This window comes from Andrena cerasifolii, chromosome 4, assembly GCF_050908995.1.
Source record: "Andrena cerasifolii isolate SP2316 chromosome 4, iyAndCera1_principal, whole genome shotgun sequence".
NCBI lineage: Eukaryota > Metazoa > Arthropoda > Insecta > Hymenoptera > Andrenidae > Andrena > Andrena cerasifolii.
The window spans coordinates 8312141-8336740 of record NC_135121.1 but is presented as its reverse complement, the minus strand read 5'-3'; the positions used below and the strand labels follow the sequence as shown (position 1 = coordinate 8336740).

At 47.9% G+C, this 24600-nt stretch overlaps 1 protein-coding gene across 5 annotated transcripts in view; it reads left to right on the top strand.

Moving 5' to 3' along the window:
- Positions 1–24600, top strand: part of Hth (Meis homeobox homothorax) — a 466430-nt gene that overhangs the window by 432228 nt on the left and 9602 nt on the right. For all 5 annotated transcript variants that reach the window (XM_076810875.1, XM_076810873.1, XM_076810874.1 and 2 more), the window contains one exon: positions 4680–4738. In XM_076810875.1, the coding sequence (XP_076666990.1) occupies positions 4680–4738 (59 nt within the window). The remainder of the gene's footprint in view (positions 1–4679; positions 4739–24600) is intronic.

Here is a 24600-nt window from a genome sequence, read left to right as displayed (position 1 = left end):
GTGAGAAATCTTTCGCTTCAATATTTTATTATTTGCTCCGTACGAGTTCCTTTATTTCCCCGAAGTTCCTGGCCACTAACCACTCAGTTAGAAGTGTTTCCCATAACCGTATAAATCGAATCCACGCAGCGCGCGTGTATAAGCAAATTCCGGCATTATTCATGTATGCGCTCGGAGCGCACTAAATTTCGTCACGGCGCAGGAAGGTCATGCGGGAGACACCCCCTCGTAACTCCGGCTTTTATGCCTTTTTTCGCGGCAGAAGCGTGTCATATGTTCTTGCCCCTCTGCCTCTTCGCCATAAAAAGTAACGACGAGCCTCGAACCGGGAGCCATCGAGCATCAGCGATTTGTCAATCGGGCCCGATCGTTTCCGGTCCTCTCCTCTGGAGCCAGACCGTGGTCGCATTAAGTCGGCCACGTGACCGCAATTTGGGCAGATCCTTACGTCTGACCAGGCAAGTGGAATCGAGGAATCGGAACGAAATAAGAGTGGAGGAAATGCTGTATGTGCACTGAAGGAGATAAAGATCGTAATATCCTCTGGAATATAAGACTCGGGAAGAACGGAGGGTTGCGCATGAAGCTTAATTGCATTCAGTTAAATTATTTTCCCTTCTTCAGGAATAAGCATTAAAACTTGACAGTCTACAACTAAATTCTCGTAACTTTTAATTCCTCCATCTCGACTGCCCTTTCCTCAGAAACTGATATTACCCTTTCACTGTTCTCCGTCTAAAAAGGGAGGGTTCGTTAAACGCGTTTATTTAATCGTGTTCCCGATCGATGCAGAAAAAGAGTGTCGGGTTCCATGAAAAATTCAAATTCGAGTCCCAAGCGATGACGAAGCGATGAGGGCCGGTGCTTTTCAACCCCTCGCGTGACGGGGCGCGTTCAGCGGGTTTGTTTCATGCCGAGAAACCGAGAGGCCCCCCTCGAGCTTCATAATCAAAACTGCATTAAAATCCTGAAAGCACGACCTGGAGGGCTCTGCGAAAAGTGTTTTGTCATCCAGGGGATGGTTTCTGCGTAACAATATGCTTCGCCACCCTGTTCGACGCGGACGAATGTGGAGGGAGGAGAGAAGGTGGCGCCGGATCCGCGTTGCATCGTAAACCGATAATTTTAGTGGGCCATTACGATAGCAAGCGATAATAAAGCCGTGAGAAGCGCGTCTCCATCGGGCGATCCTTTCGACCCCGTGGAAATAGAGCCTTGCGTTTAATTGCACTTTGTCTGAGCTTTTTTCTTCGTCCCATTTTAATCGCGATAATAACCGTAAAGACTAATTTCCCGTTGGCCACTCGATCGACTAGGTGAAATGCACCTGGGGGGTATATACCGTTGGGAATTTATGATTGGAACTTTCACGCGTGCCTCTGGGAAAAGGAGGACGATGAAGTAGCCTGTACTGTCAAGTGGCTTCTTAATTAAGGGGCAGTTGGCGGTGGTTTCGCGGCTTTTAGTGGCGGTTACATTAGTCTTCACTGACAGCATCAATTTCAACTAAAGCCTCAAACGTTTCAGCCCCGGTGTGAAACCGGCACTTGAAAAACGTTTTACACGCAGATATTCCGGCGGAGCGTTCAGCGACGAAGAATTAATACGCTACCCGCGAAACCACCCTCGCGAAAGGACTTTGGGTCGTTTGCCAGCCGCTACCTCGACTGTAAAATTTTATCCTGTCCGTTTTCTGCGCGCCGGGCTTAAGTTTTCCGGGTGGCGAGGATATTTTTGCTTTTCACAGAGTCGGGCTTGCCGAGTAAAGGAGAGAGAGAGAAAAGGTTGGGCAGTTGCCACAGCCGCTTCTGCCTCTCCTTCCTCCCTTTTCTCTTCTGCCGTGTTCCTTTTCTCCTTTGGCCAGGGGCTGCGCGCCATTGTTCGGGCGATATTTCAGCTACGGGGGCGGCTGGCAGGGAGAAGCGTGCGCGGGGGTGGGCGACGGTAGTCAGCTGGCTGTGACACGCTGCCTACGCCGCCAAAGGGGAACCAGAGGCGTTTAGGAGTATTTCGGGGGCTGGGAAGGGGCCCTCGGTTTATACAAGCAGGGGATACTCTTTCATCCAACGATAGCCGGGCCTTGACTTTGAAGGGTGGTGTGTGCTGCGATCCTCCCGCCGTTTATGTACTCGCCGGACGCGTTTCTGCATGGCTTGTATGTTCTATCGCGCGCTCGGCGTTCACTAGGTTCTCTCGTCTTTTGAACAAGGGTGTCCAAAAGTGCTTTCTTGCTTTAAAAAAAAAAACAAAAAAAGTTCTCGTTCAAAACTTGAAACCGTGGGCCAGACTTCATTTCCCAACCCTCAGTCGCCACTCTCGCCAGCATTACCATCGATATCGATACGCGAGAGTACCCGTCCCGCCGTCATCGCCGGAGTCGAACGACATCCACGACTTCTGCCCCCGTGGTCCGGCCAATCGCTACCGACTGCACGCATCGAACGAGACTTTGATAATTATTATTCATAAGACTCTCCCTGGGTGCCGGCCAGGCGTGATACTAAGCAAGAAAGATGCGCCGCAAAACAGGAGGGGCTACAGCTGCCGGGAGCTTCCTCTTTCGTGGCTGCGCGCCCTCTTCCATCCCTCGTAGCGCCATGGTTTTCCAGCGACGAGAAGGGGGTGTGCTCTCGAGTCAGTCGAGCAGAAACCCAATCACTTCCGGCGTCTGCGCCCATTAGGGCGCCGCGACGCTGACGTCGGCTGACGTACGCCCTTTCGCTTGTCCTCCTTCCTCCCTCGCCTTCTCTTACGCCGTTTCAACCACCCCCGCGTCTCCGTGAACTTCGTGCCGCCAACCCCCGTGCCCCTCCGTTGGACCTCACCCAACCTCGAAATAGACCGTAGATCTATTGTTTGGAAAGCGCTCGCACGGAAGCTCCTTCAGCGCGGCTAATGACGTATCGAGGATGCCGGCTTCTGCTTCTTGCGTTTCGCCTCCGCAACCTCGCTCCTCCCGACGACATGCCGTCCCCTCTTTTTCATCGTTGTTAGCGAGATAATAGGTCGCGTCGTACTTGGATTCCCGTGCAAGGGTTCAAGGGAGACAAAGCCCGAGGGCTGGTTCGTGAAAAATTTATACACAGCGGAGACGCTTTTACAATAGAACCATTCGGTAGCTGTGTATTGACTGGCTCTATTGAGTAGAAGAACTGTTGTACCATCCTGTAAACGCAAGTGACAATAACAAGCGGGACAGTTCACAGGCTCATCTTCTGCGTGGCGGTTCAGTAGAGTAAGCCTATAATTGGTCAGACCAAGCTAGGTACACGAACTAAAGCTGCTCGTATAGCGTGTACTATTGCAGCCAGAAGTTTCTCACGAAATACCAAATATGTAGCAGGCAATCAAAGTGTCCTTTGATTGCCTACTACATATTTCTTAAGGCCATTAATCATCGAATCACGAATCCCACAAGCCGCAGACACGTTACATCACAATTCACTGATTACACATCAGCCGGTACGAACGCAACAAAACTTAACACGCCAAGCAGTTTCTGTACGTGAAACGGAGAGTACGCATACCCTGATGCACCTGAAATTCTCATTGAATCAAAAAGTAGCAACAATTCCGATCCCATCGTAACCCCCATTAATGACTGAGTATGATCGATCGAGCGAAGTTACGATGCACCTGTAACCCTCTTTCACTGGCGCATTTCGCTCGGCCACTTCGTCAAATTAACATACACGATTCGGCCGGAAATTACGTCCGACAATTACCGACCTTACCACCGATGAAATATCGACGGTGCCGCCCAGGCCGGCCAAATTGAGATGAACGATACATCGACGTTACGTACGCGCATCCTGACCGAGCTTTCGACCTTATCGCGACGGATCGCCTAATACCCGCTACCCATGATCCACTGATCTACATAATGAGTCATGAATACGTCTGGCTACCTGACTGCAATCGTTATCTCTGATTACCCGAATAGATTCCTTGCTAGGAGCGCTCGACCGTTCGGTAGAGACGCCCGTAGCTTGTGGGTGGGAATGAATGATGATTCAGGCGTGGATTAGGTTACGATAATCAACCCTGCGATGCATAGTGTAATTTTTTAAAATAGGTGTTAAGGGGTGAAATCACTCTAGAGGCAGAAAAAAGACCTAAATGTGACAATTTATTTTGGGAGTATGACAAACGGAATAGAATTACTTTTCACAGGATTTATTTAACACATATTGAAGTACGAAAAACAATTTTTTGTATAGTCATTTTTATACAAAATTATATTCCTAATAAAATTATTACTACATATTTTGTTTTGGAATTCAATTAAACAAAACTGTGTAACATTTTATAGAAATTTTATCGCTTCTCCCGTAACAGCCTGTGTATAAGAGCGCAACTTTGATTTCAATTTTTTCATAAACCGTGCTCTCAATCGATTTGAAATTTTAACACAATGCGGACTCCACTTTGGACATTAGATCAAAACACTTTTCAAAGATTTCTCATTATTGTTGCTCCGGTATCGAACCTCCTTAAAGTGAGGAAGGAAGCAATATTCAGAATGAAGGAATATCTCGTTTTTTTTCGTCATTTAAAAATGCAGCCATTAGTTTGGCAAAGCTATACTGGAAAGGGCGAGAATTGAACGGAAGATCTTTCTAGGCTAAACGTTCTTTGCTTCTGATCTAATTCTACCATTGATCTTTCGTTTGTTACAGGTTCATCAACGCGAGGCGTAGAATCGTCCAGCCTATGATCGACCAGAGCAATCGAGCCGGTAAGACGAGCCCCATTCTGTCAACAGACCCTTACACACACACATACAACACCGAAGACGCGTATAATTTCATGTCACCTGTGCCGGGCATGCATCACGGATACGTTTATCCGGCTTATCACGAGGGCTACACGCCCGGTCCTTATCGCTTGACGTAGATCGATGCGTCGAAACGAAGGAATCTTAGCGTTCCAATAGGGTGCTCCCCTGAATCGGGCCAGCGTCTAATTAAGCTAAGTTTGTCCACTAGAAACGTCCTCTCAGGTATACGTTCAACTGAACGTAGACTTTGATAGGCTCTAGGTATAACAATTTATATCCCTTAGATAGATATAGGTAGTTACGTTTCATAGAACGTAGATTTTTAGAACTCTTACTTTATAGATAGCAAATTATATCCTTTATCCTTTGTAACCTTCGCGCGATCAGATGAAACAATTATAACAATGTTTTCTTTTACTCGTTAGTTTTTAAAGACATTTTCTACTTTTAGGGAGAATTCTTTATATTTGTAGGAACTTTATTCTACTTTAATGATATTTTATCGATTATAGGACTGTTCTTTTATAAAATCAATTCTGTAGTTTAGCTTGTTTATTGTATCCATCATTATCGTAGGCTAGGCATTTATTATTGTTCGATGATGCACTTTGTTAGCTGTCAGTTAGAAGTAACCTAGAGAATGATGTTATACTCCATGTATCCAGTTAACCTTCCCTTAGATGTAAGATCGATCCTCGCGGGATGCACGCGAGAGTTGAATTTTGAAAACTGGCAATCACGTCGCCCGTTAATTCGCTCGTTTAAACACGTAATTCGACGAAGAATTGACCGCGACGTGTTGCCCGTGCGATTCGTGTAACGGGTGCTCGGGATTCCTCGCACGTTTCCAAGCGCCGTCTCTACCTTCATCATTTATCAATAAACGAACCATCTGAACCGTATTAAAGCATCGCTCGTTTTTGTTTCTTTTGGCGGAAGCCAATTATCCCCCGTGATTCGTTTACCTGCTGATCGTAATCGGTGATACCACTCGACCTCCCCATTTTCTCTCTCCATTACGCGGAGTCGAACGACTTCTGCCGCTTGGATTCGGTCGCCGGCCGTATTCGCAATAATTAAAAGGTCTCTGATCAAGGAACGGGAAAATTTGCTCGCGAACTAAATTCAATGCTCGGTATTTCATTTGAAAGTGGCTCAGATTCAGAGGTGTCTGCGTGCAGCCGAATGAAAAAAGACGAAGTATTATAACGCACATCGTAACTTTGACGAATATTCTGTACGAAGAATTAATCCATCCCTTAATAAGAGCGTGAATCGGCTTGCCATAGTAGGCACAAGGCTTCACCGTGCAATTTAACACGAGGCGACGCCGAAGGACCATCTTACACCGTCGTTCACCTACCGAAAAAAGCAAACAGAAGGGGAAGAAAACCACCGACCCCCCGAGTTCCTGTCCCGTGTAATCTGTAAAGACGCCGCGTTTACGAGGAGGGAATCACTTCGTTTGCAGTAAAAGGCGACAACAACGGTTACCTAGCCGGATCAGGGGTTGGAAGCAGCGTGACTCTCTCTCCTCTGGGGCTCAAGGGTTCGCTTGTGATTCGGATGATGGCGGGAGAGGGCTGTTTCGTGAAGGCCCAGGGTGGATAACGTTCCGGATAACGTTCGGATAACGGCGGGATAATTGGTAGCGGTGATCAGACCGAGTTTTACGAGCCTGCAGCATGCCCCAGGCCCCACCCCCTCTCGATCCCTGTAGCTGCTGTCTTTCCCGACCTTTCTTTGTTTCGTCTGAGAGCAGGAGGCTATTCGCGAGAGGGTGGTCCGGTTAAACGGTCGAAAAAGAGATCTCGATACCGTCCGTATTTTTACGACTGACTCCCTCATAAACACTCACTGAGTTACGGGTTGTTTGCTTCGAGGAAACTGGGCTTTAGGGGCGCTTCGGTGGACGTTCCGTGCCGCGAACGTGGCCGTATAAGACTTTTTTCGGGACCCCGCTGAGGAATCACCTCCTTTTTTCCCCTCTTGGAAATGTTCTACACCTCTCGGGGTAGTATGTTTGTACCTACAGGACGTCTGCAAGAGGAAATCGCGAATTCTTCGTTTTGGGAAGATGTTCGTGTATTTTTTCTCATACAAGTTCTGCCCTCCCAGAGCTGCGTTCATAGATCGCCGATACCCTCGGCGGTGCAAGTGACAAATTGCGCGAGTGCGTGAACGAGCATTCGTGCGGGCCAGCAGAACGGGGTAATTTCGGAAAGAGGAAGAGAGAGGGCGGACTAACGAGCTGAAATGTCGTCGGCCGTACCGAGAGTAAAGTGGAAACCCGTGTACGTTAGATTGTCATCCCCGAGTCAATTCTGATCACGGCTCGCAAACCCCCCGCCAACCCTTTCCTCCTCGGTGCCCTCGAATCGCCCTTTCGCCAGTAGTCCCTCGGCCGCTTCGCGCGACTTTGCCTCTCGATTGAAATCGATAGCGTTACGCGAGGATTTCGCCGACGTCCTGACCAAGGTGTTTTCTCTGGCGATCACCTAACTGCGGGGAGAAATTCGCGGCAGCTCGGAGAGTTTACCGAGCCTCCCTAGTTCCCGGCCATTTTTCCAATTCCTCCGAGACCGCGTCCCCTTCGCCCTTCCGCCTTCCTCTCGGACGATCAGCAGTCCATTAAAGCTTAATAGCCGAAGCATTAGGCCCCAGGGCAGATTTTGTTCGAACGGAAGCGAGATAAATGTGTCTTTCGAATACTCACGGTCCCCCGTGGACCACCGAGACCGATGTTCTCCTCGCCAGGTTTTACTATCGTGGTGAGACGTTTTATTTTTTAGCAAGAGGTCAGTTGTTATCTCTCTGCGGACTGCGTTTGCAAATTGCTAGGTGACCATTGCTTCGGAGCCTATAAAGCACAGGTGCATTCGAAACTTGTGTCGCTTGATGTTTGACGATGCCTTCTTTTTCTTTGCTCGAAATTTCTCGATTTCTCTCTTCGGCAATCGCGAAGGGTGTCTTCGAGTCCACTCACCACGTCTAGATCTCCTTTGCCTCTTATATTCTCTTGCCGAAAGTGCCAGAGGAGGGGCCAGAGGACGAAGAGGACTCGCTGAAATTATATTAGACAGCGGTGCCGGTAATTCAGAACATGTTTGCAGGCGACTGTGCCGCAACATCGAGTGGCGCATCCTCCTCGTTGCGCTTCTTCGTGTCGGGCTAATGACGCGCGTCGGCTCGATCATCAATCACACTTTCATTACGCGGGATCGCAGCTGCTCCGCATTGACTTCGCGTGGCCCGCGGCCCATTGTTATTATTCCCAGGTTCCACAAGCCCCCCAGAACCAGGATGTTCTTGCTACATGTCCACGATAACGACAGAACCGCTGCAATCAGTGATTTCATGCTCGCCTTCTGCCTGATAACTGTTAGCACGACTGTGTTCCCAGGTAGCGCGTCAGATCTAGATTGCAACTGCATGATTTGTGTCTCGAGCCGTAATTCATTGAACCCCGTAAGCTTCTGATTGGACGAAAGAATGATAATGGCGCTAATGATCGGGGGTGTTTGCAAAGTTTGCTCGGTGGTGGTTTCTGGTTTCGCTGAAAGGAAATTCGTCCTCGAATAGTTGCAAGTCCAAGGTAGCTACTATTACATTTCGTCCACAGAGCGCAGCGTGCAGCTATGAATTAATTATCGCAGATTATGCCCATCAACAAGCACTCGCTGTGTTCCAGAATTGTATGGCTTTCGTGATTTCAGCTCTCCTCACTTCCCCTCAAAGTTTTTCGGTTGTTAAAACTGGTGACTATGAGGTTTATTCGTAGAGAATGGGGGAGCCAGGTTTATTCGTCGCTCGAAATTAGTGTAAAATTAGCTGCACGCACGCACGACGGAGGCAGTAAACCGCTGCCGCCACGCCTAATACTGCCAGTAAAACCGCGATCCCTTTTAAATCCTTGCCCCCATTCAATCGCCGGTATACTACGTACAAGCGGCTAGGCGCACGGATCTATAAAGTATAAAGCCAAGGCGCATCATTTTACGACGTACAAGCTGCCCTCGCGTCTCCCTGGCCTCAGATTCTATTAGGCTTATACAGCGAGCGGGAAAATGTGCCCCCCTTTCTCACGATCAAAAGGAAACGCGCTCAAGCTCCTTTCCTCTCGATTAAGAACACTTCGGTGTTCATGATCCGGGAACATGATTATGAGTCTCTATGATTTGGAAAATCTTTTCCCAGCTAACTTAAGGGGTTATACCTAGTCAGGCGGCCGAAAAGAGGCGAATGTTTGTGATTTTTTTTTGAAGAAGGTGAAGCGTATATTATCACAAAACATTTTGCGCTTAAAAGAACAACATTTAAGGAACATTTGATAATTTTTTCGTTGAAAATATTTACGTTTATAATAAAGTAACAAGCGACATCCAAGAAGCATTTTTAAAAAATTGCTTTTGCGGTGAGCACTGTCATTCGGAACCGGATTATCTAAAATCAAAGAACAAAAAAGATTTCTTTGTAGTATATTAATGTATCCTCAAGTTGACGGAGAGAATTTTCCGAAATTTTAATTTAAAAGAAAATGCCGGCTATTTAAATTTGAAATCCAGATTTTTCGTGCACACATCCCGCAAAAAATCAGGATTTCAACTTTAAATAGCAACCATTTTGTTTTAAATTAATATTTCGAAAAATTCTCTCCGTCAACCTGAGGATACATTAATATACAAACGAAATCTTTTTTGATTTTTGCTTTTAGCTAATCTGGTTCCAAATGGCAGTGCTCACCGCAAAATCAAATTTTTAAAAAGGCTTCTTAGATGTCGCTTGTTATTTTATTATAAACTTAAATATTTTTGTACGAAAAAATTACCAAATGTTCTTTAAATGTTGCTCTTTTAAGTGCAAAATGTTTTCTCAGAATATATGCTTCCGCTTTTTCAAAAAAAATTCACAAACATTCGCCTCTTTTCGACCGCCTGACTACGTATAACCCCTTAAGCGATGTGAAAATATTCTGTCGGAACTACGGTGTGAATATATTTCGTTGGAACTCTGGTGTGACTGCCGGCGAATCGTTTACTAGAATTTCCGTCGTGTTTTTGTATCCCCGTGCATTTCAATCGGTGGATTGCGTGGTGTTGATACCAGGCAACGGTTCGTAACTTAATTTAACTTACACCGGCTGACCACTCCAATTTGAAAGTGTAATGTAATATTTTAAGGCTCTGTTTTTGAACGGCAGTATCATCTAATGGGAATTGGTGGAACGTTCCAAAAATATCCGGGCCAGATCATAAAGCAAACCCAGAAATTCTACATTGTGCTACGTACAAATTGGATGGATTCTGAGAAACGCACGCGGAGAGAGGGGCCCCGTGGCGGTGAGCATCGCTGGTGAATTTGACAGAGTATGTATCGCGGGGTACTAAATGGCGCGATGCTAAACAGAAGTTCCAGAGACGAAGCTCCCTTCGAAGGCTACGCGGAAATCATATAACTTTGTCACTTACTATGTAAATGTTTGACTACTGCTGTTTCTCGCTCGTTGGATTTCCAAGTAGATGGAACTGCACGGATGTAAGTCAATGGATTCTAATCGACGTTAGTTCGCTTCTCTAAAATCGAGAAGAGGGTTGCCCTTTACCGGTGGATGAAAATGTTCGTTCTTCATCAAAACCCTGGCGCGGTCTGCTAGGTCGAGGCGGTGCTGGGAGTTGCCGCGCCAAGACGTGGGCGCTACACAGTTACTATCGCGTCTGTAACACCGGTAGAATCGTCGTCCCTTCGCGTGTTCCACGGAACGAGGCAGTAAAAACGTAACAGCAGCCCCGAAGTACCGTAAAGCTGTGACCGTACGGTGCATTTCGTAACGATGCCGCGATAAAAGGCGTCAGCCAACCCTTACGCTGGAGCGTACGAACGGTCCTAGCCTTTCTTGACTGCAATATTCACGGGAAACAAGTTGCCATCGATAGCGCGAGTTCGGCTGAGTGTTCTCGAGAGCCACTCCGGAGAACCGCAACTTCACTTTGGAGAACGTGTACCGACAATTAATTCTTTGATTCCACGCGGCGGCAAGAGCCATTCTTCGTTCCTACGCATTCAGAAACATTCTAATTCCAGACCGTACAGCCATTCGCAATAAACGATTTACCGCGAATCCCTCGGAGTTACAGGCTTAATAAACATACCGTCGATTTACGCGTACGCAGAAACGACGAGCAGGAAAATGGCGAATTAAAGAAAGGAGCCGCGAGGTCCGTGAAAGATATCTTAATGGCCAGCTTTGCTTATTATTCCCGGCATTCGTCGGTAGGCGTTGGTCAACGCGAGCTATGGGAGTTCACGGTCGTAGATCACGAGGGAAGGTCGGGTTCGTGTCGGCTCCTCTTTCTCCATTGCTCCTTATTTCCCTAGAATTTCTACTGTTTTTCTTCCGACGGTCCCCGGCTCCCTCTGTGCCTCACTTTCTTCGCGGGAGCTCGGTTGTCATTTACGATCGCCTGTTCGGTTTCCCATGCTGTCAGAGACCCAGGCGAGAATACCCACGAACGTTTACAGTGATCGCTTCCTTGGTGCAGTTGCTTGCTGCTGATTCATACGGGATTGAACTCGATAAACTTGAAGTCTGACTAGAAAGTTACGTAACCGAGGCAACAGCAAACTGACCGCAACTTCCTTCCCCTGCCAACCCATGCACCCCAATGTGAACAATCCCAGGGTCCAAGAGAATCGTCCGGGATCAAAGCTCTTTCTGTGTCACTCATCGAATATTCCAAACGGAGGGCAGAATCGGACCTTTTGCGGGTCTACTCGCGGACCATTCGTCACGCACTCGCTGAGAGGTCTCGGTTGATAACGCGAAATCTCCCCTGCTCCTCTCGCTATCGTTGCCCATTAGACAGAGAGGAGAACACGGAACGGTATCTGGCCGTGGTAGGTCCCTCGAAGCGAAGCTCCGGGTCCAGTTTAGCCGGCGCCCGGTATATACATTCACTCCATCTCACTTGGCCTTCTCATCCCCCTGCTCCGTGGCCCGTCGGCAACCCCCTCGGTCACTCCTGGCACATCCCGATTCCCCTTTTCTCCTCGTTCTTCCCCGGCGATCCTTCGTCCTCTTCTGGCCGGGCGTCGTCCCTTCTGCGCTGGCCATCAATCAAGCTTGTCAATTTGTAATGGCGATTCTCTGTGTCCATCTCGGGAGAGGTCCAGACACCCCACCCTCCGTTCTTCCGCCACCATCCCCGTCGTGTGCGGTTCGATCTCCGCGTCACTCTATATCTGGCTAACTCGCCAGGGTTGCGAGGAGGCCGAGGAAGGAGATCCTCTCCCCGGTAGCCGGACAGCAGGCTGCCGCGCGCCGGTAAACGTTCCTGCCGGCCCTGATGGGATATCGGTAGATGGAGAAAAAGAGAGAGCCCCTCTCCGAGTCGAGTTTAACGTCCCCAGGACGCCTGCTCGTGGTCCATCGGCGCGCTAAATAAAATGGATGTCCTGGGGGTCGGGAATCGGGAGAAATTGCGAACACCCAGCCACCCTTCTACCATTCCTGACCCGGGGAACGTCGTCGAAAGCGTCCACGACCACTGCTCGATGCTCATTCTGACACTTTTCGCTTTCGACCTGAATCGTCTGGGCAGATCGATAGAGTTATTGACCTGGGAGAAAGTCCCTTAAGGATATAAGTAACAATGGGTATGCGTTAGCAGCGGAACGTGGACAGTGACAGTAAAATCGCTAATTGAACAAGCTCCGTTAAGCAGAATGATCCCGTCACCGAGAGCGACATTTGTATCACTGCGACAGATTAATAAGCAGAACAATCGTTTTCGATGAGTTTGATACACCTGTTACTCTGTACGGTGTTGCTCGCCGCCTCGTGTGAGGTGTCCTCGACAAATGAGAGCGATATCTCACAGACCCCTGCCCGAAACGATGGGAACAGAGGAGCACAGTTAAAAGAGAGGACGATTTCTGCCCTATGCCGTCTTCCATGGCCGTAGGAGAGTCTTTCTCCGCGTTTCGTGTCACGTAGACGTGATATAGAGTTACTTAGAGGACCGATCCCCCGCGCATTACGGCCCTAAGGTTTGAAAGGTGCCGGATACGGGTCCTTATACGACATAGATCATACGTTAATTGAAATGGGGCGCATGCACGCCAGTCGTCGAATACAAACGACCGACTTATAGATATGTTATTATTTGACGGAGGGTGAGTGGAATCGGGCCGCGATCAGCTTCCAAGGGAAGATCCCGAACCCGAAAATTCAAAAAATTCTGAAACTTTGTGGATACGTAGGGAATTTCCTCCTGATTACAACGCAATTTTTTTTTGCTGTTCAAAATCACACTAAAGGGGGTGAAATTAACCATTGAAGATTCGGCTAATTTCGATTTTATTTTCTAACTCGCAATCTGTAAGAGGTAGAAAAGAAATTTCAAGACAAAAGTTACTTCTTTTAATTAGATCTATTATAAACAAAAATATTCTAATGTTTTCTAAAATTCGCAGTTTCACGTGAAATCTGAACTGGATGTTTAAATAATTATGAAACAGCATAATCCATATTTTTTTCCATACAATTTCAACTTTTATTGTATTGCGGAAATATGCTCCTCGACAATCGAATTCAGATTTCACGCGAAACCACGAATTTTAGAAAATATTATTAATATTTTTGTTTATAACTTTTTTCTGATTGTTTAAACAATTGATAAAATTTTCACCACTTGATAGATCTAATTAAAAGAAGTAACTTATGTCTTGAAATTTATTTTCTATATCTTACAGATTGCGAGTTAGAAAATAAAATCGAAAAATAGCCGAATCTTCAATGGTTAACTTCACCCACTTTAGTGTGATTTTGAACAGCAAAAAATAATTGCGTTGTAATCAGGAGGAAATTCCCTACGTATCCACAAAGTTTCAGAATTTTTTGAATTTTCGAGTTAGGGATCTTCCCTAACAAGTCAAGGAAATTGCATTTCGTCCTGTCACCGCCGCGCCTTTTTGGAGCTCAGTGATGAAACGTGAAATGGGTCAGGCGAAAGTCCGATCGCTCCGAGTCCATTCCTAGCGAATGAATTTTCCAATCTTTCCGATCTGATCCACCAATCTGCATAATCTTCATCTGCAGTTTAGCGCCGTCTTACACCTGCCGCGCTTACCCCGAGCGATCTCAGTAGTACACTCAACATCTAGTCAGTCCTAATTCATATCTCACCATTACTCACCTGTCATTCTTGCCGCGTTCAATCGAAATCGATTACAGAACGAAGCATAGCCGTATTTAGGATAGTTTCAATTGAATCGAAGTAGTAATAATATCAAAGCCGACCATAAACATCGTCACAGTTCAACGACACAGGGCAATACAAAATGCATAACTTCCTCGTCAAACGTACCTACCACGTCAACTAATTCCCCCCAGCGGTTCCACAACTCTCCGCCGAAATCCATTCCATGTAAACGAGCCAAGAGGTCCATTTCGTTACTCGTAGGTGCACGTATAAACCGACGCGACGGTTGGGGTGGTTTCTCGAGCACGGAAATGAAGTCTTGGACGGTCACGATCGGCATGAAAAGATAAGGTCCGAGTTCTCGGAGGGCGCTGGACAGTGCCCTCCCTCCCGTTCCACCCTCCCCATTGCCGTCAGCCCCTCTCGACCTCCCTCCTCCATTCCTCGCCCGGCGCGCCCCCTCGCTCCGCTCTCGTCTCCGCCAGTTAGATTTTTCATGCCGTGGATCGCGTCCGGTGTATCAAACCGTAGCCAGAAGGCTGCGCCGTGGCCACCACGTATCACGGAGGGGTGGACCTATCTTATCGGCGTGGCCATAATGGCCTGTTCTATCTCATCTCGAGTCTCGTTGACCGTTTGCCCCCTAGACCACTTTCGCCATCAAGCCTCCGCCGCGGTAATGGCGACCAGGAAGAAACCTGGCTCGAGCTGGCCAGGGGGTGGCGAGAGCCGGTATCGTGGAAACGCATCGACGCCGTTGCCCCGGCTGTTAAGTCGCTTTATCGTACATCTGACCGAGGGCCCGTTCGATTCTCGACGCGCACGTCCAACGAACGTCGCGTAACACACTCAACCCCCGCCCCCCCCCCCCCCCGCAGCTGTATATTCCCCTCTGAAATCAATGTTCCTCGTCGTATCCAAAAAGTGAACGAGCATATCTACGGCCGCAGATGAAACTGCGTTCCCTGTTTTCAATGCCCGCCCCCCTCCATTCTCCTCGCGAAATCTCCCTGGAAACACACCTGCGTATTCCGTCCACGCGTCACCGTCGTAAATTCCGACGAATTTCGAGCTGCGTCGCCCGAAAGAACCCCTCGGAAAATTTATCGCGGGTACGCAGCTCTCTGGTTCCGAAATAAAGTCGTTCGATCGGCCACCGAGCGGCGGCGGGAGGGAGGAGGCGGTCTTCGATTAAGAAATTGAACGTTAAGTGATTACCGTCCAGCGATATCGACTGGTCGCGACCGATGTACGTGAGCCGGTTGTGCGCCACGTGGAAGAGCAAGAAGAACGAGCCCCGGCGAGCTCTGCGGACTGAGCTGCCTCGCGACATTTAAACGACCAGCCAGCCGGTGCGCGGCTTATTTATGCCCGTCGTAAGGAGAGACACTTCCGACGTTTGTGGCGCTCATAACCGCCGTTTATTGACACTGTTAAGAGTGCTTTCTGTAATCCATTGACGGGATCCTCCGGGGGCTGTTGCATCCGCTCGTCTCGTTAAAACTCGTTATTGCGCGCGTGTGACGGTCAAGAAGTGGAGGTCGCACTGCCGACGCGAATGCGTGGTGGGGTAAATCCGGGAGACGCGGTCGACCTAATATAAAATGGCTATTAAAACTAATACAGATATTACTTATTTTATCAGAACAAACCTAATGTGTTCAGAATTTTATGCCGATTCAGAAAAACTCTTCGATATTTACTTTAAGACAATATTTACTGTAAATCGGGTTGAAAACTGAAGTCGTGACATCTGACCACCTCTCCCGAGGTGCCGGGAGAAATGGTTTTCGGCGTTGGCAGAGACCACTCGCATAATTATTCATGGAGAAATAACAAAGAAGAAAGCAAAATTATTTATGAGTGAATACAACTACAGATTTATTGATTTTTAATTTGTTTATGCTAAACAAGTAAAGAACACATCAAAGAAAAAGTGAACTACCTGCCGGCAATTAGTAAGGGAAATGATTACAAAAGTGAATGAATAAAATAAATAAACAAAAATAATAATAAAATAATGATAAAAAATATAAAAAAATAATGAAAAACTCATAATTCGATCATCTCTCCTTTCTGCAGCGAGAGATGGTCTTTTCGTTAGTTTTGAGAGGAAGAGTTAATATGGCGAAATACTTTGGCTGCAGTATCCCTCAATATCTCTACTATCTCATTATCCCAAACATTAAACGGAAATAAACTTAGAAGTATATTTTAAATACGATTCTGTGCACCGTTGTGTGACAAAAGAGGCTAAATGTAACCTCAATTTACCTTTTATAGCCTATAAATCCAGAAAAATACAGAAGGAAGCGAAATTACGTTATTCATTCATCTGTTTGGCTTCTAAAGAAGTAATTGGTCTGCATTTTAACGCGTCTTTGCGTATAGAGTCTGAAATATAGCGACTCGACCAACTCTCCGGCCCGACCGCGTCTCCCGGATTTACCCTATAGGTAGGTGGAGGTCGCATTGCTGGGGAGTTGGGGTGCGTTTCACGATCGGGCCACGGAAATCCCGCAAACGCTTCTGATATTAGAATTCGAGACGAAATCCGACAGTTTAGCGTCTAGAGTCTAGACGGATCGCGTTGCACACATGTCGCCGATGACATTTCGGTGGCCGCAAAACAACGCGAAGATCCACGGCGTGGGCAGACCGTCGCGGTGAGCCACGGCCGTAGGCCCCTTAATTATCATAATTTATAGCCAATCGGTTAATTAAAATATCTAAATAGCGTATAGGCCGCATGAGATCCGATAATGTATATTTGAGATGTGGCTTCCCCTCTCCCTGGCCCGTCTGCGCTTCGTACCTTATAAATATTAAATGTTTTATGGACCGCGAGGACCCCGGCGATATACGCTCTTCTCGTCGTCCCTTTATCTGTCTCGCTCCCCGTCTCCCGTCCTTTGATCATTAATTATTTATCGCGTCAACTAAGGAGCCAGTCAGCCGCGAGCGATCTCGGGTTTTATCGAATCGCTGGGCAGATTTAGCGAATCCCGATCCGTCCGTCCGTCTGTCTGGTCGCTAGAAATTTATGTGAAGCTGGAGTGGGGGCGAGGAGTCGATCGGTTGAAAAAAACTGGGTTAAAATATGCCAACGCCGCCGCCGCGGCGCTGGGGAGGGGGGTAAATTAATTTCGGCTTGTCACGGGGAGGACATCCATAAATGCAGTAGCTTCTTTGCTACCCTCTCTTTGCTTCGTATGCTTGCTCTTCCTCCTTCCGCCCCCCTCTGTCTCTACGTCCCTCTCTGCCTATCCCTTTGGCGCACTCTTCTTCGCTGTTCTGCATCTTATACGACAAAATCTGCGTTGCAATGCTCGTTGCTTATGCATTCGTAAATAAGTACTCCGTTGAGCGCGTTCTCCAGCAGATCGATATTGCTTTTCTCCTGGGCACCGTGCACCGAGTGTTCCAAGTAATAGCATCGCGTGAAATGAGTTGTGCGTGGTCGAATTCTCGTCCGAGAAATATCGGCGGTATATAATTTGCTTCGTTACTTCTTAAAATGTCCAGCTCCGATCACCTTGACTTTAATGCAGGGGAGACCGGGGCTAGTTGATACAGACGAATTATCTCGACACCGTATATATGTAGCTCCATTTGAGCAACATATGTGAAGATTGTTGTTCAATTCTTTACTACGATCCAGCGTACGTGTATTTACATTGACGTTAACAATCGTTTTTTAACTGTTTTTGTTTACATAGAGAAAAAATAAATAGTTTTGATACATACAAATTGGTCGTCCAAATAATATTTTTTCATTCATTTTGTATGCATTTCCTCAAGTTTTCGCTTACTATATATTAAAGAGGGAGGACTAAAGTATATTTTGGCATATTTGTTATCAAGTAATTAATTCAAAGAAAAATGAAAATCATTGAAAAATGAAAAGCGTATCAACTAGCCTCGCAATGGGGTAAATTGATGCATTTTACCTTCGTCCAAATAACATTTTCTCATTTATTTTGTATGTATTTTCTCAAGTTTTCGCTGACTATATATTAAAGTGGAAGGACCAAAGTATATTTTGGCATATTTGTTATTAAGTAATTAATTGAAATAAAAAATTTAAAAAATTAAAAACAGAATAACTTATCAACTAGCTTCGCAATGGGGTAACTTGATACATTTTACCTTCGTCCAAATAAAATTTTTTCATTTATTTTGTATGTATTTTCTCAACTTTTCATTTACAATATATTAAAGAGGAAGTACCAAAGTATATTTTAGCATATTTGCTATCAACCAATTATTTCAAACAAAACTGAAATACATTGAAAAATGAAAAACGTATCAACTAGCCCCGGTCTCCCCTACGTAACAGCTCTTTCATCATCTGCCACAGTTCAGAGTCAAGGGTCCGGCACGTCCTCTCGCGATATGCGAAACCATCGCGTTCACAATTACGAAGCATCGCCGTAGCTCCGCCCAAGAATGCGATCGAAGCCGCTGCTCGATTCTTATTCCTAGCTGCGGGCCGAACAAAAGGCGCGCGCCCACCGCCTCGAGCTCGATTTCCCGGAGATCCCGAGAACGTTCTCGGAACGCTCCTGGATATCCAGCCGGCCTCGATCGATGATGTCCGCTGCTGGATATCCCGGAGGCCAGGAGCGTAGGAAAGAACCGAAACGGCCGGGCGGGGGTGCACGTTAGGAAAGGGGAAGTTGCTTGCTGGAGACAGCGGAAGAAAAATAGCGGAAGTCATCGACCTCCAAGGGGCTATATATCAGAGGGTCGCAGGGGGTGAGCGGGAGCGTGTGTGAGGGGAGGAGGCGGCTTTGTGTGTGCCCGTTTCCACTCCCGTGTACACGATCCTAGACCCTCTCGCGTGAACGTCCGTGCACGTACGTGGACCCCGCCACGTACACCCTTGTAAAGTGGAAAAAGTAAGGGAGAGGGTGAGGTTTCCTGTTCTAACGACTGCAAGAAGAGTAGGCGAGGCTCGAATAAGGCGGAACGAGGGGGGAAGAGACTCGGTGGCAAGGAATCTAGGATAGTAGTCCTAGCGTTTCATCATTCGCCAGGAGGACAAGGTAGTCGGCGGTGGTTACCACGGCGGAGACCCGGTCCAGGCCGGGTTTATCTTAAATGAGACTCCCCGAGGGCTTAACTCAGCTTGGCAAGGCCGGCCTTGTACTCTCGCTACGATATATCTCTGATTGATTAAATTCCTGCAATTACGTCGCGCCGTATATCACACCAGCTAGCAATCCCGCGGAGAGGGATCGTTTTAAGGGTTGCAGTCTCTGGGACGCATTGTTTTGTCACCGTGCCCCTTGAGTTCCTGCCTGGAAATTTGTGTCTTCGCTTGGGTGAGGCACTCTGGGACGTTGGTCTTTCAATAAACGCCCGACTCACGGGTTCTGTGGCCGATCTTGGATATTCTGGAAGCTGTCGCGATGGCTGTACCGTCTAGCGAAGTCAGTCAGGGGCTACCACGTTGCGACTCAACCTTCGTTTACCGTTCGAGCTCTACGATCCTGACGAATTCTCGATCCCGCGACGATCCAGGCCTGCGAAAAACAGCGCACCGGGTACGTGCACGCGCCGGCCAAGCGTAAATCACCCAACTAGACGCCGCGTTTTGACAATACGATATAAAGCCAGGGCAAGCGGCGCGTGACGACGTCAACCGGTTTCCGCAATTGTTTCCATTAGCCGTTTTAATCATACCATTTACGATTGGAACGTGCCGACAATGGCGCGGCCGCGAACGATTCGGCAGAAATTCATTGTAGATCGTGACAATACACACCGGCCTCCGTTACAGTGATATTATTATTATTCCCTTGGCCACGACGACCATTATCTCGGATCGCCGTCGGAACGGAACAATGCTAGGAAACGCACGATGAGACAAGTGGGGGCGGAGGGGCGACGGGACGGGACGACGTTCTGCGCGGAATAGAGAGAGAAAAAAAAAATGCGGAAGACAGAGGGAAAGGGTGTGATAGAGTGGGAGAGACAAGGCAGCAGGCGGATGAGTTATTAGATCCGGCGTATCCGGTATTGCGTCGCGGATGACCAATAGTTTCATCGAGGGATTGTTGAAGGTTCCGGAGCACATTTCCGGTTTCCGCTCGACGGATCACCCTTCCCCCTGGCCCTGCTTCGTCTTCTTCCCCGTGTCTCGACGACCTCTCGGAATTTGCCTGCCCGTGAACCGAGGGCCATGGACAACGAAATGGTTGGGGGTTTGGCGCTCCCTCTGCTACCCACTAACCGTGACGATCTTCCGCGACCCTCTTTGTCCCTCCAACTCTTGGACTCGAGGGTAGTTTGGCTCTCGATGGATATTACCGCCATCCTGCTGGCTCCTCGAGAGATCAGTTTCTGGTAGTCTCGCTAGGGTTTCATGGCGATCAAGGTTCAGACTGTCTCCTGTCGCTTTCGGTGATCTACGCGCGCGTCGAAGTCGTCACTGACAACGCTGCCGATACAGTACGAGTCCATACGGAATGATGAACTACGCGCAACGAACCGATCCGACGACGCCAAAGTAATTCTCCCCAAGAAACGGATCTCTCCGCGAGCGTTCACAGTGCCTGCCCATCGCTAATTAAGTCGTCAATTCCGTCCGAGGTCACGGCGGGTGGACAGAGGGGATCCAGAGCGGGGCCGAACTTGCAGCCACCCTTAAATCTTGCCGGAAGTTCGTTACTACAGTCGGCCACGCTGTGAACTCCGTGGGGGGAACTGATGGTTGTTACTTAGACTGCTCATATTTATCACGTTCTCTCGGTCTTTCTCCGACTCTCACCTCTCCTTCTGGCGCTCCTTCTTCCGCGGTTTTCACACCGTTCCGCCGGTGAAAGCCTCTGGCAAACTCGGCGACCGGTTGGCTCGGGTTATGCCCGAACGGCGAGAAACGGGGAACTCCGCGCGAACTCCGCACGGAACTACGGCAGAAACTCGCCGTGTCGCCTGCAACTAACTTCAGAAGCCGGCTCCTTCCACCCCCGCAAGGATTCCACGGCCTCGTCTAGGCGGTGCGCCGGCCTTACACGGTTCCGTACCTCCGGATCTGCTGGTCTGAAACGCAGCCAGGCATCCGTAGCTAGGCCGCAACCATAAGTTACTAATGTTGTTCCCGTGTTGGCGTTCGCGCGGAGAGAACGCCGCCTCTCGCTCGCCACCACCTCAGCCACCCCTGCAAAACGGATTTCGAAGTTTTACCTCGTTTCCGAGGGGGGGGATTATCTTCCTCGGCGTAATAGATACGCTTTAGGCGGCTGCTCGAACGTGTCTTTCCGTGTTTTGCGGTCCGCCCGAGCACGCTGATTAAAGGTAACCGCGAATGCGGCTGCGGAGTCGGAGGGGCGTTGGGGAATAATTGCGTTATATCGGCGATGCAGCTGCTGGTGGAAGTGTCGCGTGGACTTGCTGCGACGGAGAATCTGCTGCAGGTGCTTCCTTCTTTTCGATGGTGTAGAAAGTGGAGCGACGTCCAGTGAGACCTACAGATAGTTGTCTCGGAGTGGACGAGTTTTAGAGTGGTCCTCTTTTCGATGAGTAGTTTCGGGACAGAGATTATCGCAGGGCAGTTCGATTTTATTGATTCGATACGTACACTTGGAGAACCGCTTCTGAACACTGTCATAAATTGCAGCAGTGACCTCCGTGCGGCCAGTGGCCCGCATAATTTATCATCGATTATAATGATGCGCAGTTTAACGCTCCCTTATTAATCAGTTCGCTGGCTATTTATTACACGCGCGTGCAATTTGTAATCGTTTGTAATTCGACCATTATTCAATTCTACGTATAATGCGCGAACGCTGGAGAGAACCGAACATAGATGCTTCTCCGACGCGCAACAATGCAGCTCGCAGCGAATAATGCAGCGCCAGTGGTGTAGGTATGATCCCCATAAAAAGAAACTTCGAAAAAGTAAAAAAAAATTACGCCAAGTACGTGAAATCAAATAAATCACAAAAAATGGAAGATAATAATAATTACAAAATAAAAAAAGAAAATATAGGCAAGGTATTCTCAGATCATCAATACAAATACCTTCCCTCTCGCAGGCTTTCAAATAATTTGCCAATTTAAAACTCTGACAATATGAGTACATTTTCATTATATTGCGTTTTGAAATAATTCTGAGATCATTCATCGACACTTCTATTCTTTTGTGATTTATTTGATTTCATGTACTTGGCATAATTTTTTTACTCTTTTTAAGTTTTTTATGGGGATCTCACTTCTTTTTACAAAGATAATTTGCGTAGGGAATGATTTCAGATAATTTTTAATATTATAAATTACAAATTATCACGGGACAGAATTAAGGATAAATCCAGTCAGCATCATTTTACGCTTCGATTATATATAAAATCCGCAGATTAGTTACAAATAAAAAAACAGTTTGATGATATTCAAACATGTCGCAATTCAAATTTCGGCAACTTACCTTGTGTTTGAGACTGCATTTTGGTTGCAATTCAATGGTACAACGATACATATTTGTAAAAACACGTTTATAACTTGGTTATAACTTAACGGTAAGCTGTCAAAATTTGGAGTAGATTGCATAGTGAAGATAGCGATTGACGAACGAAACATGTGTTAGTTTCTGTTGACTGAACGTATTATGTTGACGAAAAAATTTCTTGGAGAAGACGACGAAAAATCTTAAAATTTCCGACTGATCCATGAGACGATATTATGATATCTCTGTTATGCGCGGACCGATTTTATTGAAATTGGTCTTATTCGAAAGCTTACACGCGGTTTACATCAGAAAAATGCCTTTAAATTTAGGAAATATTGCAGGCGTGATGAGATATTAATGAAATAAGTTTCAGGTTAGATTGGAATAGCCCGGCGACGAGTAAACGATAGCGGTAGCAACAGTCGACATATACAGGGTGTCTTTTCTGTACTTTCTTTCCTGTACTTGGCGTCGAGACGCTACCGCGTCCCTAGATAGGCAGGTTTTTTAATTCGCCGAAATTGGCAATGATACTGCATACGGCAAAGGTGCGTATACACGACGACATTTTTGTGTCTCGCTAGTGCTAGTTGCAGTGTCTTCAGTCTAGCTCTACCTGCAACTCCCGCGACGATAGGTGAGATTCAGTGTCGCAAACTGCTCTAGGCAGTTTCCAATCTTCCGGAAAGTTTTTTGAGTGCCGTAGATGTACCTCGTTCATTGCTACAGCGAAACAGAGTATGTAATTCCACGGACGTCCAAGGGGGCCCCAGTCGTCAGCAAATTACACGACCGTTTGAACTCCTGTTCCTCCAGTCCTCGATTCAAATTCCTTTCGGTCCCTATCAGCCCCCGAAACGACGTCCTGGAAGTTGGTCTCCGGTGCATCCTCGACATACTTTCCCGCAACTTGGCGCGTCCGCAATTAACGCGAGCCTCTTCCAGCGGTGGTAAACGGCTCTGAATAAATCACCGGCCACGACGGTACTGGCTGTAGTTCGGGGGCAGGGTCGGGAAGGGTCCAGAACGTGCGGAGGCGAGGAACCAGCAGCTTTGCGGATTTACTAGGTGTCGAAACACACGGATCTTGGGGCGGCTTTATTGCGTTACGCAGCGAGTTCTTCCCGTGGCTTCTCGTTACGCCGTGAGCCCCGGCTGTGTCGCTGCTGGATGGATCTCGCCCCTGCGCGGTGTCGACCCCGAGGAGACGTAACGTCCCTCCGTGATGGAGGAATCGGCTAACGAACTCCCCGTACGACTGTGAAGTGCTATCTCCACGAGACTCAAAGGCGCCGTAAGAACTGCCCATTAAGCTGGCGATCATATCTCCCGATGGTTCGTCTTCGTTTATTAAAGGGTGATGAGAAGGAGACAGGAGAACCTCGGGGGCTTTTTGCGGGAGGACCGTGGCCGGCGAGGTCGATAGCGAATCACTGCGGGGCTCGATAAGAATCTGATGACCGGCAGCGATACCATCGATTCTTTTGTTCCTGTCGATAGTGTGGGACGGGGGCATGGGGGATGGAGTCATGTAGGTTTAATCGTTGCTCGTGTAATGTGGGCTGCGAGTAGCGATGGGTGCAAGTGCACTCCGAGATGATTTAGTGGCATTCGGTAGTAACAAAGTGTATAACTATTCGCTCAGAGACGCTGGTTTCTAATCACCAACCGAAAGGCCGCAGCCTGCTCGACGAAACTCCACTCCCAACAAAGAAAGCCTGGCATCCTCTTCCCTGCAGGAATGAAACGGCCGCCGCCACGCGCGTAACTTTCGATTCGCGGGCAATCTTGCAGGGGATAATCGGCGGGTCCGAGATCAAGCGAAGAGGGAGCCGCCTTACGAGGCTTAACGACGCAATTTACACGTACAGAAAGAGACTAGCAAGCGACTGGTCCTGGAAAGAGTATCTTATCCTCGGTTCGATTCCTCGGATCGCCTCCCGCGCGGACGATTCCTTAATTCCCCATATTGTGGCCGGAGCTGGCCATCCCAGGACGCCCCGCTGCGTTATAGCGCGGTTTAATCACACTACAAGCGCGCATCCCTCGTTAGCGGGATATCGTACCGGCCATAATGCGAGACTACATTCCGCTGGATAGGCCGCGAGAACGAGAGACGCTCGTTTCTTTCCCGAGGATCGTTCCCCCGTCGGTTTTATTGGATCCGCGAT